The 14,029-nt window shown below is 36.1% G+C and overlaps 1 protein-coding gene across 31 annotated transcripts in view; it reads right to left on the bottom strand.

Moving 5' to 3' along the window:
• The window catches only part of MAPK10 (mitogen-activated protein kinase 10), a 580,859-nt gene that overhangs the window by 142,316 nt on the left and 424,514 nt on the right, over nt 1–14,029 (bottom strand). For 26 of the 31 annotated variants that reach the window (XM_078366894.1, XM_054253624.2, XM_054253622.2 and 23 more), the window contains one exon: nt 3,685–3,854. In XM_078366894.1, coding sequence (XP_078223020.1) covers nt 3,685–3,806 — 122 coding nt within the window. In that variant the 5' untranslated portion in view covers nt 3,807–3,854. Of the gene's footprint in view, nt 1–3,684; nt 3,855–10,888; nt 11,009–14,029 lie in introns of all 31 variants that reach the window. The other 5 variants (XM_078366904.1, XM_078366895.1, XM_078366906.1 and 2 more) reach the window with 1 other exon arrangement.

Below are 14,029 nucleotides of genomic sequence, written 5' to 3'. Positions count from 1 at the left end.
GTGTTTTGGAGTCATTATTAATTAAAATAAGGGTAAATTGAAAACAAGCACTGCAATATTGCAACAGTTGCTCTGATAACCAAGACTGCTACTAAGTGACTAGCAGGTGTATCATATGACAGCCTGGATACCCTACACAAAGGGATGATTCACATCCCCAGCAGGATGGGATGAGATAGAGTGAGACAGGGAAAGATTTCAGAATGGTATACAATTTAAAACTTACAAAGTATTGCTGGTATTTTCCATTTAATAATTCTGTGTCCTGGTTGATCATGGATAACTAAAACCACAGAAAGCTTTACAGGGGGACTACTGTACATATACATATATATGGATATATATTCCATTTAAGACAAACTAATCCACTATATTATTTCCAGGGCATCTTATAACTATGATTATTTCAACTTTAATTAAATGTCATCTTCCAGCTCTAAGTGGGATTTTTTAAAGTTGGTTAACATAAAAGATATCATCTTATTTTTAAATACTTAATTTTCAAGGCACAGATATTTTGCAATAATTCTATGCTTTTATCTGTATTAACCTTACAGTTTGCTGTAAATATCCTGCCTAATATCATCTTGTGAAATTGAATTGTGACCACTTACAAGTTGATGATGTGTGACATCACAAAGAAGGAAATAATATGGCTTTACTTCCTTGCTTTTAAATCTATGCAATCAGCCCTTTTCAGTTAAAGAGCAGAACAACTTTTTGGCCAATTATCTCTGCTAAATGTAGTTGTTAACTTTTGCCACCACTTTGGCTGTCAGTTTGAATCATCTTTAGAGACAGAAATGAGAAAGTGGAAAATGTTCCTTAGCTTGGCAAGAAACAGTAGGATGGATGTGAGTGTGTAAGTGAAGACAATGAAACCCCTACTGTTGATTTCTTCCCATGCTTGTTTTTGTTCTGGAGTTGGAAAAAGAAAAAAAAACACTATTGATACCTTCTTCTGATGATTGGAAAAGTGTTCTGAAATGATTTGCTCCTCTGGATCCTGACCACTGTTGCTAAAAACTCATCTTAGAGATTATTCTACAATTCCCCATCTATGAAGCTATAGAGAACTTCTCAGCTCACACAGTGAAGCAGAATAATTCTCATTGTTTCTGCTTCAACAGATAATCTTTTCTTTTCCCTCAAAGACAGAAGAAAAATTTTCATTTCTTCCCAAAGACTTTATATTAGCTTTTATTTAATCGTGCTCAACATTGACGTTTGTGACTTATCATCCATGGTAAATGAAAAACAGTACAGTAATAGTTAATCTCTTTTGAAGATATTTTAGTATTACCTTTTTCCCCATACTGATAAGTAAGAAATAAAACAGTCTGAAGAGGGGAAAGAGATTGTAAGAACCCAATAACAAGTTTAAGGTAATCAGAACAGTAGAACCAAGACTCCATTTCAAACAAGTTAAGAGGATGGAGATTCTGTGACATAATAAGTATCCATATGCCAATACTTAGGCTTGAAAAGCAAAATTTCTCATGCACACACATGCAAAATTGCACGTGGTGACACATGCACAATGATGATATCTGTTTTGTAATTGTTTCCTCTGTGTTTTATTTCTGCTACAAAGAAAATAAGGTAAAATAAATTAATAAGTTTTAGTTTGTATGTCTTTCAGAGATCTCAGATATGCCCAGTTTACAATTTCTACCAGTCACTATCCTCAGGAATGCATGGAACATTCAAGATATTATGCAGTCTGACAGTTGTGCTCATAGAGAAGGTCTGTGGATTTCAGAAACATGTCTGGGAAGGGATGTGATTAATGTAAGAGAGGCCAATGAGCTCACAGTTGACAAAGGCAACATAAAAAAAATTTTCAGTTACTATACCTAAGGCCAAGGATAATTTCTACTCTATAAAAAGGAGAAATAGAGGCCCAAAGGTCTTATAAAACATACTACAAAATTATTAGGAAATTGTCAAATCTTTCCATGATAATCTGTTACCTTCCTGAGCAAAATGCTTTGGATCTTTTTTTGCGTCATTAAAGGTCTATGTTTTCTTTCACTTACAATACTCAGTTTCACAGCCACAAATCTGTGGCAGATCTATTCAAAGGAAGATCAAACTATCCCAAGGAATAGTTTGAGCATCTGAACTGAGAATCTTAGTCAGGAAAACTGTCTCATGTTAATATTCTACAATTTTCTGTCAAGGAAAGGTAGCGAGAAACTACTCTTTTCTCCTGTCACTGGTAAGTTTAGGACATTTATAGGAATTGTCTTAATATCAGAATCTTTACTATATCATGTGTATTAGTATTGCTAGCATAACAAATCGCCATAAACGTAGCCACTTAAACTCAAATTTTAAAACATTTAAAATATTTTAAATTGTAAACCTCTTTTTCTTTTTTTTACCACAACTACAAGGAGTTGAAATCTGCCAACAATTCAAATGAACAGGGAAATAGATTCTCCTCCAGCACCTCCAGAAAGGAATCCAGCCAGCCACCATCTTGATTTTAGCCCAGTGAAACCTGTGTAGGACTTCTGACCTACAGAACTGTAAGGTCATCTAGAAAACAGCTAAATTTATGGTGACTTGCTATAAATTCATCTCACCCCTTAAAAGTGCTTGTGATTTTAAATGGACATTATGAATAGAGCAGTAACAAATAAATATATAAATAAATATCTTTTATAAATAAATATACATATATAAATATTCAGGATACATGTCCTGAATTTCACTTATCTGTGTGAGCCATTAGAAATATTAACAATTATTATAAGTTTATATTAAATACATTTGATTGTGACATTACAAATTAAAACTGTGTAAAAGAAATGCTTATCAATTAACCTGATATCATTAATTTTGCAAGAGTCTTACAATAGGTAAATCAAATCTAGATTTGTCATAATTTTAATTAGCTACTCAACAATGTCATAAAAGAATATTTACTAAGAAACCCAGAATCTTCCCATTTTGGAAACATAAGGCAAACATTTTTAGACTGGAGTGCAGTGGTGCAATCTCGGCTCACTGCAACCTCTGCCTCCTGGGTTTAAGCAATTTTCCTGCCTCAGCCTCCTGAGTAGCTGGGATTACAGGCGTGCGCCACCATGCCCAGCTAATTTTTGTATTTTTAGTAGAGATGGGATTACACCATTTTGGCCAGGATGGTCTCGATCTCCTGACCTTGTGATCTGCCCGCCTCGGCCTCCCAAAGTGCTGGGATTCCAGGAGTGAGCCAACCCGCCCAGCCTAAATACTACCTTTTCTCAATAGGTAACTGTTTTAAACACTGAATTTGATAAGTCATAGAAACATTTGAAATATCTTTTATCGCTCTCTAGTGTGTAAGGAACCACTGCACTCCAGCCTGGCGACAGAGTGACTCTGTCTCCAAAAAAAAAAAAATTATAAATACGTTAGCAACTTCTAGGAACCTCTGGTTCTCTTTATTGCTTTATGATTCTTGTGTAGCATTTTTTTTCTGTGACCAGAAAAACATGTCACAAGCCAAGTTGTATATATTGTTAGCAAGTGGGTAATGAATTAAACATAAGGCTAATGATTTTTTCAGCAGGATTATTTTTCCCTCCCAAATTATGCTATTTATTTTGGGGGATTTGTTTGTTTGTGTATTTGTGTCTAGTAGTTGCACACAGTATGTTCCCTTTAAAAATACAGCAAATCCATTCTGCTTACCAAACTATGCCCTGAGCCCCAGAGCCAATAGGCTTTAGATTCTGGTAGCGCTTGAGAACTGTGAAGGTTGAGTCTCCCACTTCCACACTGTAGAACTGGTTGTCAACTTTGCTTTTGCTCATGTTGTAATGTTTGGCAATATATGACACATCCACTTGTTTATCGAATCCCTGTCAAAAAGAAGAACAGCAAAAACATGAGGCAAGTGAACAGGAAGAATGATAATGAGATGTACAGAAACGTGTTATTTTAATGATTACTAACACCTAGCCATCTATCATCTATTTCATTAAGTTCACATAGAAAAAAAATTGTATTTGTCCATACAAGGTTACCTGGAGTAAAAGAGCTTAGGGTAATAAATGCAAAGAAATAGTTTTTTCCTAACATTAAAACTTTATAATAGACTTATCTTAAATTTTATTTGCATTATCTTTTCTAAAGTATCTCATGAAAACATTCATTTGTAGAATAAACATCTATATCTATTGAATATGCACTGGTCTCAGAGGTTATATTAGATCCTTCAGGATTTAAGTAAATATGACAAAGATGATCACTGGCCATACATTATAACAGTCACTTGAGGACAGATAATCATATACTGAACGGGAAAACACTGGAAGCATTCCCTTTGAAAACTGGCACTAGACAAGGGTGTCCTCCCTCACCACTCCTATTCAACATAGTATTGGAAGTTCTAGCCAGAGCAATCAGGCAAGAAGAAGAAATAAAGGGTATTCAATTAGGAAAGGAGGAAGTCAAATTGTCTCAATATACACGGTTGTATATTCAGAAGATCCCATCATCTCAGCCCAAAATCTCCTTAAGATAATAAGCAACTTTGGCAAAGTCTCAGGATACAAAATCAATGTGAAAAAATCACAAGCATCCCTATACACGAATAACAGACAAACAGAGAGCCAAATCATGAGTGAACTCCCATTCACAATTGCTACAAAGAGAATAAAATACCAAGGAATACAACTAACAAAGGATGTGAAGGGCCTCTTCAAAGAGAACTATAAACCACTGCTCAAGGACATAAGAGAGGACACAAACATATGGAAAAACATTCCATGCTCATGGTTAGGCAAAATCAATATTTTTAAAATGGCCATACTGCCTAAAGTAGTTTATAGATTCAATGCTATCTCCATCAAATTACCATTGGCCTTCTTCACAGAACTGGAAAAAAACCACCTTAAACTTCATATGGAACCTAAAAACAGCCTGCATAGCCAAGACAATCCTAAGCAAAAAGAACAAAGCTGGAGGCATCACACTACCTGATTTCAAACTATACTACAAGGCTACAGTAATCAAAACTATTTGGTACTGGTACCAAAACAGAGATACAGACCATGGAACAGAACAGAGATCTCAAAAGTAATGCCACATATCTACAACCATCTGATCTTTGACAAACCTGACAAAAACAAGCAATGGGGAAAGGATTCCCTGTTTAATAAATGGTGTTGGGAAAACTAGCTAGCAGTGTGCAGAAAACAGAAACTGGACCCCTTCCTGACACCTTGCATTAAAATTAAGTCCAGATGGATTAAAGACTTAAACATAAGACCTAACAATATAAAAACCCCAGAAGAAAATCTAGGCAAAACCATTTAGACATAGGCATATTCAAGGACTTCATGACTAAAACACCAAATGCATTGGTAATAAAAGCCAAACTAAACAAATGGGACCTAATTAAACAGAGCTTCTGTACAGCAAAAGAAATAATCATTAGAGTGAACCAGCAACCAATAGAATAGGAAAAAATTTTTGCGATCTACCCATCTGACAAAGGGCTAATATCCAGAATCTACAAAGAACTAAAACAGATTTACAGGAAAAAAAAAAAAAAAAAAACAAACCAACCCATCCAAAAGTGGGTGAAGGATATAAACAGACACTTTTCAAAGAAGACATATATGAGGCCATCAAACATATGAAAAAATGCTCATCATCACTGAGTACTAGAGAAATGCAAATCAAAACCATTGAGATACCATCTCATGCCAGTTAGAATGGCGATCATTAAAAAATCTCAAGACAACAGACGCTGGAGAGGATGTGGAGAAATAGGAATAATTTTACACTGTCGGTGGGAGAATAAATTAGTTCAACCACTGTGGAAGGCAGTGTGGCAATTCCTCAAGGATCTAGAAATAAAATATCATTTGATCTAGCAATCCCAGCAATCTAATTACTGGGTATATTCCCAAAGGATTATAAATTGATCTCTTATAAAGATACAGGCACATGTATGTTCACTGTGGCACTGTTTACAATAGTAAAGATGTGGAACCAACCCAAATGTCCAACAAAGATTGGATAAAGAAAATGTGGTGCATATACACCATGGAATACTACACAGCCATAAAAAGGAATGAGTTCATGTCCTTTGTAGGGACATGGATGAATCTGTTAACCATTATTCTCAGCAAACTGACACAAGAACAGAAAACCAAACACTGCATGTTCTCACTCATAAGTGGGTGTTGAACAATGAGAACACATGGACGCAGGGAGGGGAGTATCACACAATGGGGTCTATTGTGGGGGGGTTTGGGAGGGATAGCAAGGGATGGGAAAATTGGGGAAGGATAACATTAGGAGAAATACCTAATGTAGGTGACAAGGGGAAGGATGCAGCAAACCACCATGGCATGTGTGTGCCTATGTAACAATCCTACATGATCTGTACATGTACCCCAGAACTTAAAGTAAAAAAAAAAATCATACCTACATCCCTTTCTCAGAAAAAAACTAAGATACAAACTTACATAAAGTTTTAAGTATTTTAATTGGGTAAATTTGAATTAAACAGTGTTGACTTCATTTATTCTCGTTAACACAAATGCTATTATTCTGAATCAAGCATAGCAAAATTTTTTTCAAGTTAACATTTTTCTAAAATGCCACATGACACTTTGTTTTTTGGAAGCTTAGATTTTAAATACCCTAATTGTTGCATTTTTTGCTTATTTTTTAAGAAAAGTTAATCCATCAATTATGTTTAGTCATTGAAGAGTCTGTCTTTACAATTTTGAATAATATATGTGAATAATATAAATATCCATTACCTGTGATGATCCACAAATGATCTTATATGGTACTTATGACATAAATAGCAAGAATTCTATAGCTAGAAGGGACCTCACAGAATATCATGTAGCCCATTTCTGTGGCACACACTGGTGGATGCCTTCCCAACAGTCATCCTTTCTTGCTAGTTTTGTTCAGGTTTTAAGCACTCACATTTTCTATGGGTTTCTTTCCAATCCCAGTCACTGAAAATTAAACAATCTCTGCCAGTGGTTCTCATTAAAGGTGGCTTTGACCCATTTGGGGAATTTAGGGGATTTGTGGGCAGGTTTTAAAATACCACAATAAGGGGAAAGGTAGGGTTTATATTGATTTGGTTTGTCAAAGAATGCTGGTTGTCCTACAAGAAGTGAGACGTGAGTCATTCCCACACGATGAATAATTTCTCACATACCTCACAACTTGTGAGTGTCCTGCCAAAGCTTTAATTAGTAAAAAATCTGCCTATAATGTTTTGAGTCCAGAATCTAAACCAAAGACTTTCTGTATGATTTTAACACATGCCAACTTTTCTGAAAATCAAATTCTGATATAATTTAAAAGATTTAAATCTCCTTAGGCTCTGAACCTCTGGATTGATAATAAAACTTATTTCCTTGGAAGGTTTTGGCATTGCATCTCTAAATAAAAAACCTGAAATAGAAGTACTAACTGATTTTCCCCATATGCCCTTGGAAGAGGATCCAAGCAGCATCAGTGATGTAAATGAGGAGTATACAGTGCGGCCCATATGAACATGAGTGGCACAACCTACAAATCCAGTGCTAGAATCTTGAGACCCCAGATAGCTGAAACAGACTTGCAAGTAGAATACATGTGATAGGCACCAACCTATGATTGCATCGGATATGGTGGCAGCATTCACTTCAAATGCACTCAGACCTTAAGGAATAAAGTGAACTTATGGGAACTTTCGTTGCTTGTACAGGAAACCAAAAATTCAAGTGATTTGCAAATGCAATAACAAAAGGTCTACAATCAAGAAAGCAGACTGTGGAGCATGGCATAGGGAATAAAGCAAGACTATTAAAAATCAGGACATTGCAAGCCTATTGAAGGAGACAACAACAGGGTTTAGAATTTAGACAATGGGTGTGGATAGTGGCAGAAACAAGAACATTAGTCTTTAAACAATCCTTGATTTCAACCACAGTACCAGGAACTGCTCTCCACACCATGGCCCATTTCTACTCCAGACTTTTTGGCATATGAGCAGAATAGCCTGAATAAAGCCCTCCTTTTTTCCCTTGCTAAGATAGGTTAAAAAGCAACTGGAGCTAAAATATAAAATGAATTCATCTGCCAAGTTTAATTTGGGATGAATGAAGTGCCCAAGTTGCCATTTGTCATGTTCTGACCCTTCTTTATATCCTTTAATATTCTGTTTCTGACCACACACAGAATCTTTAGCACACACTAGCCTCATCAAACCTAGATAATATATCTCCCCTTCCCTTACTTATTCCCTTCACTTTTGAAGTGTAGCTTTCTCAACTGTATTGCATGTATACAATAATCATTGGCAATGGACTTTGTGTTATAGACTCCTGACTTAATGCTGTATCATGGCATGGGCCTATACCTTTGGACTTCACTGTGGCTTTTCTAGCTATGGTCTCAGTCTTCATATCACAGTTGATTCAACTTGTTGTCCCTCCTCTTCCAACATTTCAATGTATAATCAAATAAATCAAAGAAACTTAAAGATTTGTGTCACCTCTCTTTCAGGTTTAACTTCACAAGCTACCCTATTTACTATTTAGAACTGTTTAACCCAATGAACACAGATGATACACATATTATTTTCCCAATACTAGGTTTGGCACTGGAAATATAACAAAAAAAAGGTTTGGTCTAGAATGAAGACAATCAAATAAGAAAGTTTTTAAAGTATGGATAATAAATTCTACAATAGAATAAAAGAAGGTGCTGAAAGCAAACAGAAACTAACAAGCAGAAAAAGGCTCTCTCTGTATAATAGAAATAAGTGAATATTTATTCTGAAATAGAGTATTGCAATGGCAGCATATGTGCCACAGTAAACTATGTGTGTATTCAGGGAGGTAAAGGACGACAGAGGTTTTTAAAAGAAAAATGAAAATGATTATCTATTTTGAGATAATTATCCGTGGCTACAGGATCAATAACAAAGGTAATGCCAATCTGAAGTGGGATGGGCAGTTGCTGGGCAGATGTCTTTGCAGAAATATGTTTTGCATAAGGTTGTGATGGTCTTTCTTTATGGCCTTCCTCTGCTCTATTTTTCAGGGTTTTCTCTTTTTCTTCTAACACAAGTGACTCCATTTTGATTCTGACAACTTTAACAGTTTCAACTAACCACCTGTGCTCATTCATTATCATTAATTCAGTCAGCTACTATGTATACAGCAACTACTGGGTGCAAAGTCACAGGTATAAAGTTGGTAATGTTTGAGAGGAGATTTTATCTGTGTTTTCCCCAACTAAAAATATCCCTAAACTGCCCTTTTCACTGGTTCTCAGATATAAACGTGCATTTCAACCACCTGGGGATTCACATCTGAGAAGCAGCACTTGATAAAATACAAGTCATTGGCATAACATTCTGGAGATTTGGATTCAAGCATCAGCAATCAACCAGCTGAAAATCATCATTACAAAGTTTGTGAATTCACACACACACAAATATATAATTTCCTTTCAAGTTTCTTCTTTATACCCCAGTTTGAATTAAACTTCAGGTAAAATTTGGAAGTTAGGGAAGATATTCATGAAAGCATCTCAAATAATTGGTAAAAGTCTATTTTAATTGCTAGTTTAAGCAGTAAGACATGGATATAATAGCAAATTTTCTTAGATTGATGTCATAATAAAGAATTTTATAGTAAATATGATGTGTTAAAGAACTTCCCCCAGATTCCATCTGTGCCCTAAGCTTACAAATCTAAATTGAGTTTTAAAAAGTTCAGAGCATATTTAATAGAATATATTTGATCCTTCGGCTTCTATACAGTGTTCCTTGTTCAAATATAAATTTTTGTTTATGAAATGTGCCCATGAAAATATTCCATTAAGCACACTGCAGAAAAATATTATTTGTGCTGAAAATGACTTTTCTCTAGTTTTACATTTTAGTATTTCCTGAGTTGAGGTCATAGGACAAGACAGTTGATTACTAGAACCTAGAAAGTAAAAACACACAGACACACACACACACACACACAAGTTTATGTTGAGAAGGCATGATTAGCCAATAGTTGGTCTAGAGCAGAGATTCTGAAGTTTTAACCTGGATTAAGACTAGCTAGCAGGCTTATAAAATGCAAAGTTTCTGATTCAGTAATACTAGAATAAGGCCAAGAATCTATATTTCTAACAAGTTTCATACTTTGAGAATCACTGTTTTAGACAATAGTAGAGATAAAAGATGCCACCATTCAAAGATGACTAATTAAAGAGTGAAAAACTGGAAGCAATGCAGATCAAGTAAACTTAAGATGTGGAGGTAAAAAACAATGTCATAAAAGACTCTCCTTGATATCAGCACCGAAGCCCTCATCATCAATTCCATTGCTAACTTATAGCCACAGAATGTTGCAAAGAAAATGTCTCACATTACTGAACTTCTCTTGCAGGTGTCAAAAGCTTTGATTGCACTTTTCTCAAATGTAATAGCCTGTATTTCAGAAGCATTCCCTCCTCATCATTTGTGGATGACTGTCCTATGTTTCTGATAGTCAGTTCCTGAAAGGGAAACACTGAGGTTTAAGAATTTTTGGAAGTTAAGCTTTCTTAGTTTCTTTTAAATGATATAGCTCAAAATAGCACTGAGCCTGGATCAGTTCTGCACTTAATAGCTGTGAAACCTTGGGAAAACCATTTTATTCTTTCATTCATTATTTATATCCTGTATGGTTCCATAAAATATTTGTGTAGTTCATGGTAAAAGATAGAGAAACAGGCCGGGAGTGGTGGCTCATGCCTGTAATCCCAGCACTTTGGGAAGTCAAGGCAGGTGGTTCATGAGGTCAAGAGATCGGGACCATCCTGGCCAACATGGTGAAACCCCATCTCTACTAAAAATACAAAAATTAGCCAGGCATTTGGCACACACCTGTAGTCCCAGCTACTTGAGAGGCTGAGGCAGAAGAATCGCTTGAACCCGGGATCAGAGGTTGCAGTGAGCCGAGATCGCACCACTGCACTCCAGCCTGGCAACAGAGCAAGACTCCGTCTCAAAAAAAAAAAAAAAAAAAAAAGAGAAAAACAGTAAAACTATTACATCCAGTTTTAAGAACATATATAAAATAAAGCAAGCTAGGAGATGACAGTTTTACTAGAAGACCTAAGTTATGAATTGCCTTGAGCACAAAACTTAGTGTCACACTTCTGGAACATCAAAAGAAAAAAATAATGACAACAACAAAATTACAGTGAGTGGCAACTTTTGATTCATTAATCTCATAAAATGTGTAATACCAATTCATAGGAAAGATAAGATTCTTTAGCTAAACTTCAGAAGAATATATTCAATAGTTTATTTATATAATAAACCTGGAATCAAACAACAGGCAGTAGATAAAATACTTTTAGTGAAAGTCACAGAAATATGTGTCATATGATTTGTATGATATTAACTCTCAATAACACAAGAAGAGAAAGAAAGTTGAACCAGTATTATTGCTTATCTACTATAGGTGTGCTCGTATCATGTTAACATGTTAAAGCGAACACTCAAAACAGATGAAGAAAGTGGCCTATAAAGCTGTTAATTAATTGGCTCAAGGTCTCAGAACTATTAATTGGTGGAACCAATTAATATGAATTAAAGTTTGGCCAACAAGTTGTCTTCTTTTTGTAAGCTAAACCATGTACTAGTTCAGCTAAAATAATTAAGAATAGTGATGTGGTTTTCCTATACTAAGGTGACACTCAGGAACAAGCTAAGAAAATCAAGAGAAATGAATGAATATCCTCCTTCACAAGCTCATTTGTTAATTGTGTCAGCCTAGAGTTTAAGCTTAACAGGAAATAATTCCTGTTAGGAATTATTTATTCAACAAGATTGAAGTAAACAATCTTGTGTAGTGATGGAAAGCTGGATTTTCACAGATGTCATGAAATTTAAAGGGCCTGATTCCATTTATTTGGCAAGTTCTTTATCATCTTAGCTTTTGTTTCTTTAGTTGCACAATGAGTGAAATAATCTAGTTTTGATTAGTTGAAAGGTTAAATAAGATAATTTATGTAAGCTATAAGCACGGAATAGGTTATAGAAAATTCTCAAAGTTTGTTATTCTTAATATAATTATTACCATTATTATAATTAGCATTATTATTGAGAAGTTAGACAACAGTTAAGACTCAAAGTTAGCAGTTTTAGAGTGTTTATAACAAAAGCTGGCCTAGCTCATAAGCCACATTGCCATGTGAAATCACTGTGATACTGCTTTAAAATCTGCAAAGAACCAACAGAGATCAGAATTACAGAATAACAAGATATATATATATATATTTGTTTTCATTTGTGGTAGAGACAGTGATCCATGAATATCCATGTGCCCCTCTCCATTTTCCAGCCTCCCTTGCAGTTGCAGTTGATGTCATGTGACTATATACAGAAATGCCAGCTGTCTGGCTCATGTTTGTAATCCCAGTACTTTGGGAAGCTGAGGTGGGCGGAACACCTGAGGTCAAAAGTTAGAGACCAGCCTGGCCAACATGGCAAAACCCTGACTCTACTAAAAATACAAAAGATGGCTGGGCATTGTGACACATTCCTGTAGTCCCAACCAGTTGGGAGGCTGGGGCAGGAGAATCACTTGAACCTGGGAGGTGAAGGTTTCAGTGAGCTGAGATGGTGCCACTGTACTCCAGCCTTGGTGACAGAGCAAGACTCCATCTCAAAAAAAAATAGAAAAGAAAATAGCATTTCTCTGGCAACTACCCATCCCATGCTTCTCCATATTAAGTCAAGCAACAATAGACTTAAATATCCACAAGGAAGATTTGAGACCAGAATGAGCAAGGTAAAAGTGCTTGAAAGGCAGCCACAGCAGGTGAGGATCTGTTCCATTCCAACCATGTTTCTGCTGACACCTGGGGATCTGCTGCCCCCTCCACCCATGGCCACAAATGGAGCAAATTCAATATGGAACAGATGCCCCTTCCAGAGGGAGGCTCCCAGCTCTAGCAGAGTCCTTTGAGAGATAGATATAGTGCAGGTGGAAAACTAGTGACAGATTCTATTCTAGGGAATTCTTTGCTGCATTGCTGAGGTCTGAGTAATTTATCCTAATGGGAATATGCCCTGTTTGTAAGGTTTATTGCCAAGTTAAATGAGGAAATGGAGACCAGAGTAAAAAAGGAAAAGCCAATTTATTCAGCTCCTGGGCAAGGTTCTATGGTCCGGGAAAGGGGCCAGAGAAGTCAGGAATGGGGTTGTATAGGGAGTGGAGGTTGTGGAGAAAACAAAGCAGAGGTAGTCTCATTGGTTATGAAGGGACTGGGCACAGACGAGACAAGCCACCATTGGCAGCCAGGCGGGGCTTCTGGCAAGTGGGCTGGCTGAGGATGTACGGGGCAAGCTACCATAGGGCAGGTCATGGTGGAATTTTTTAAATTTTGGCGGTGCTAAGTGCCTAATTTGCTGAAGAGTGCAGGACTGAGATTGGAATGCAGAAATGAGTGTGGGAAGCCCGGATGGAGAGGCCAGATGCTGAGTAATGTGCTCAGAATGATATCATAGTTTTCAGGTACAGAGAGGAATGGGTGTGTTCATTTGGCCCCCGGCAAGGCAACCGGCCTTACACTGTTGTTTTAGTATTGTTTTATTTGATGCTAATTAAGACAGAATAATAATCTTTCAAAGAGGTGGGGGCTTATTGTGTAATTAGGCAACCTTTCCTTAACTGCTGGTTCAAAATATATTACTTGAAACATTTTTTTAGTGTTATGGGTTTAAACATTATTTTTATATCAGACAGTAAAATAAGTCATCAGAAAAAAAAGGAAATGCCAGTTGTTACCTAAACAGAGCCCTTCCAAAAGTAATGTGCTTACATACAACTAAAAGAACTAGAGAAGCAAGAGCAAACAAATCTAAAAACTAACAGAAAATAAGAAATAACTAAGAGCAGAACTGAAAAAGATAGAAACACAAAAAAAAATTCTTGAAAAACAAATGAATCCAGGAGCTGGCTTTTGAAAAAAATTAATAAAATAGACAGACTGCTAGTTAGACTAATAAAGAAGA

This window comes from Callithrix jacchus, chromosome 3 (genome assembly GCF_049354715.1).
Source record: "Callithrix jacchus isolate 240 chromosome 3, calJac240_pri, whole genome shotgun sequence".
In the NCBI taxonomy this organism is placed as follows: domain Eukaryota; kingdom Metazoa; phylum Chordata; class Mammalia; order Primates; family Cebidae; genus Callithrix; species Callithrix jacchus.
Note: the sequence above shows the minus strand (reverse complement) of the source record. Positions and strands in the feature narration are given on the sequence as shown.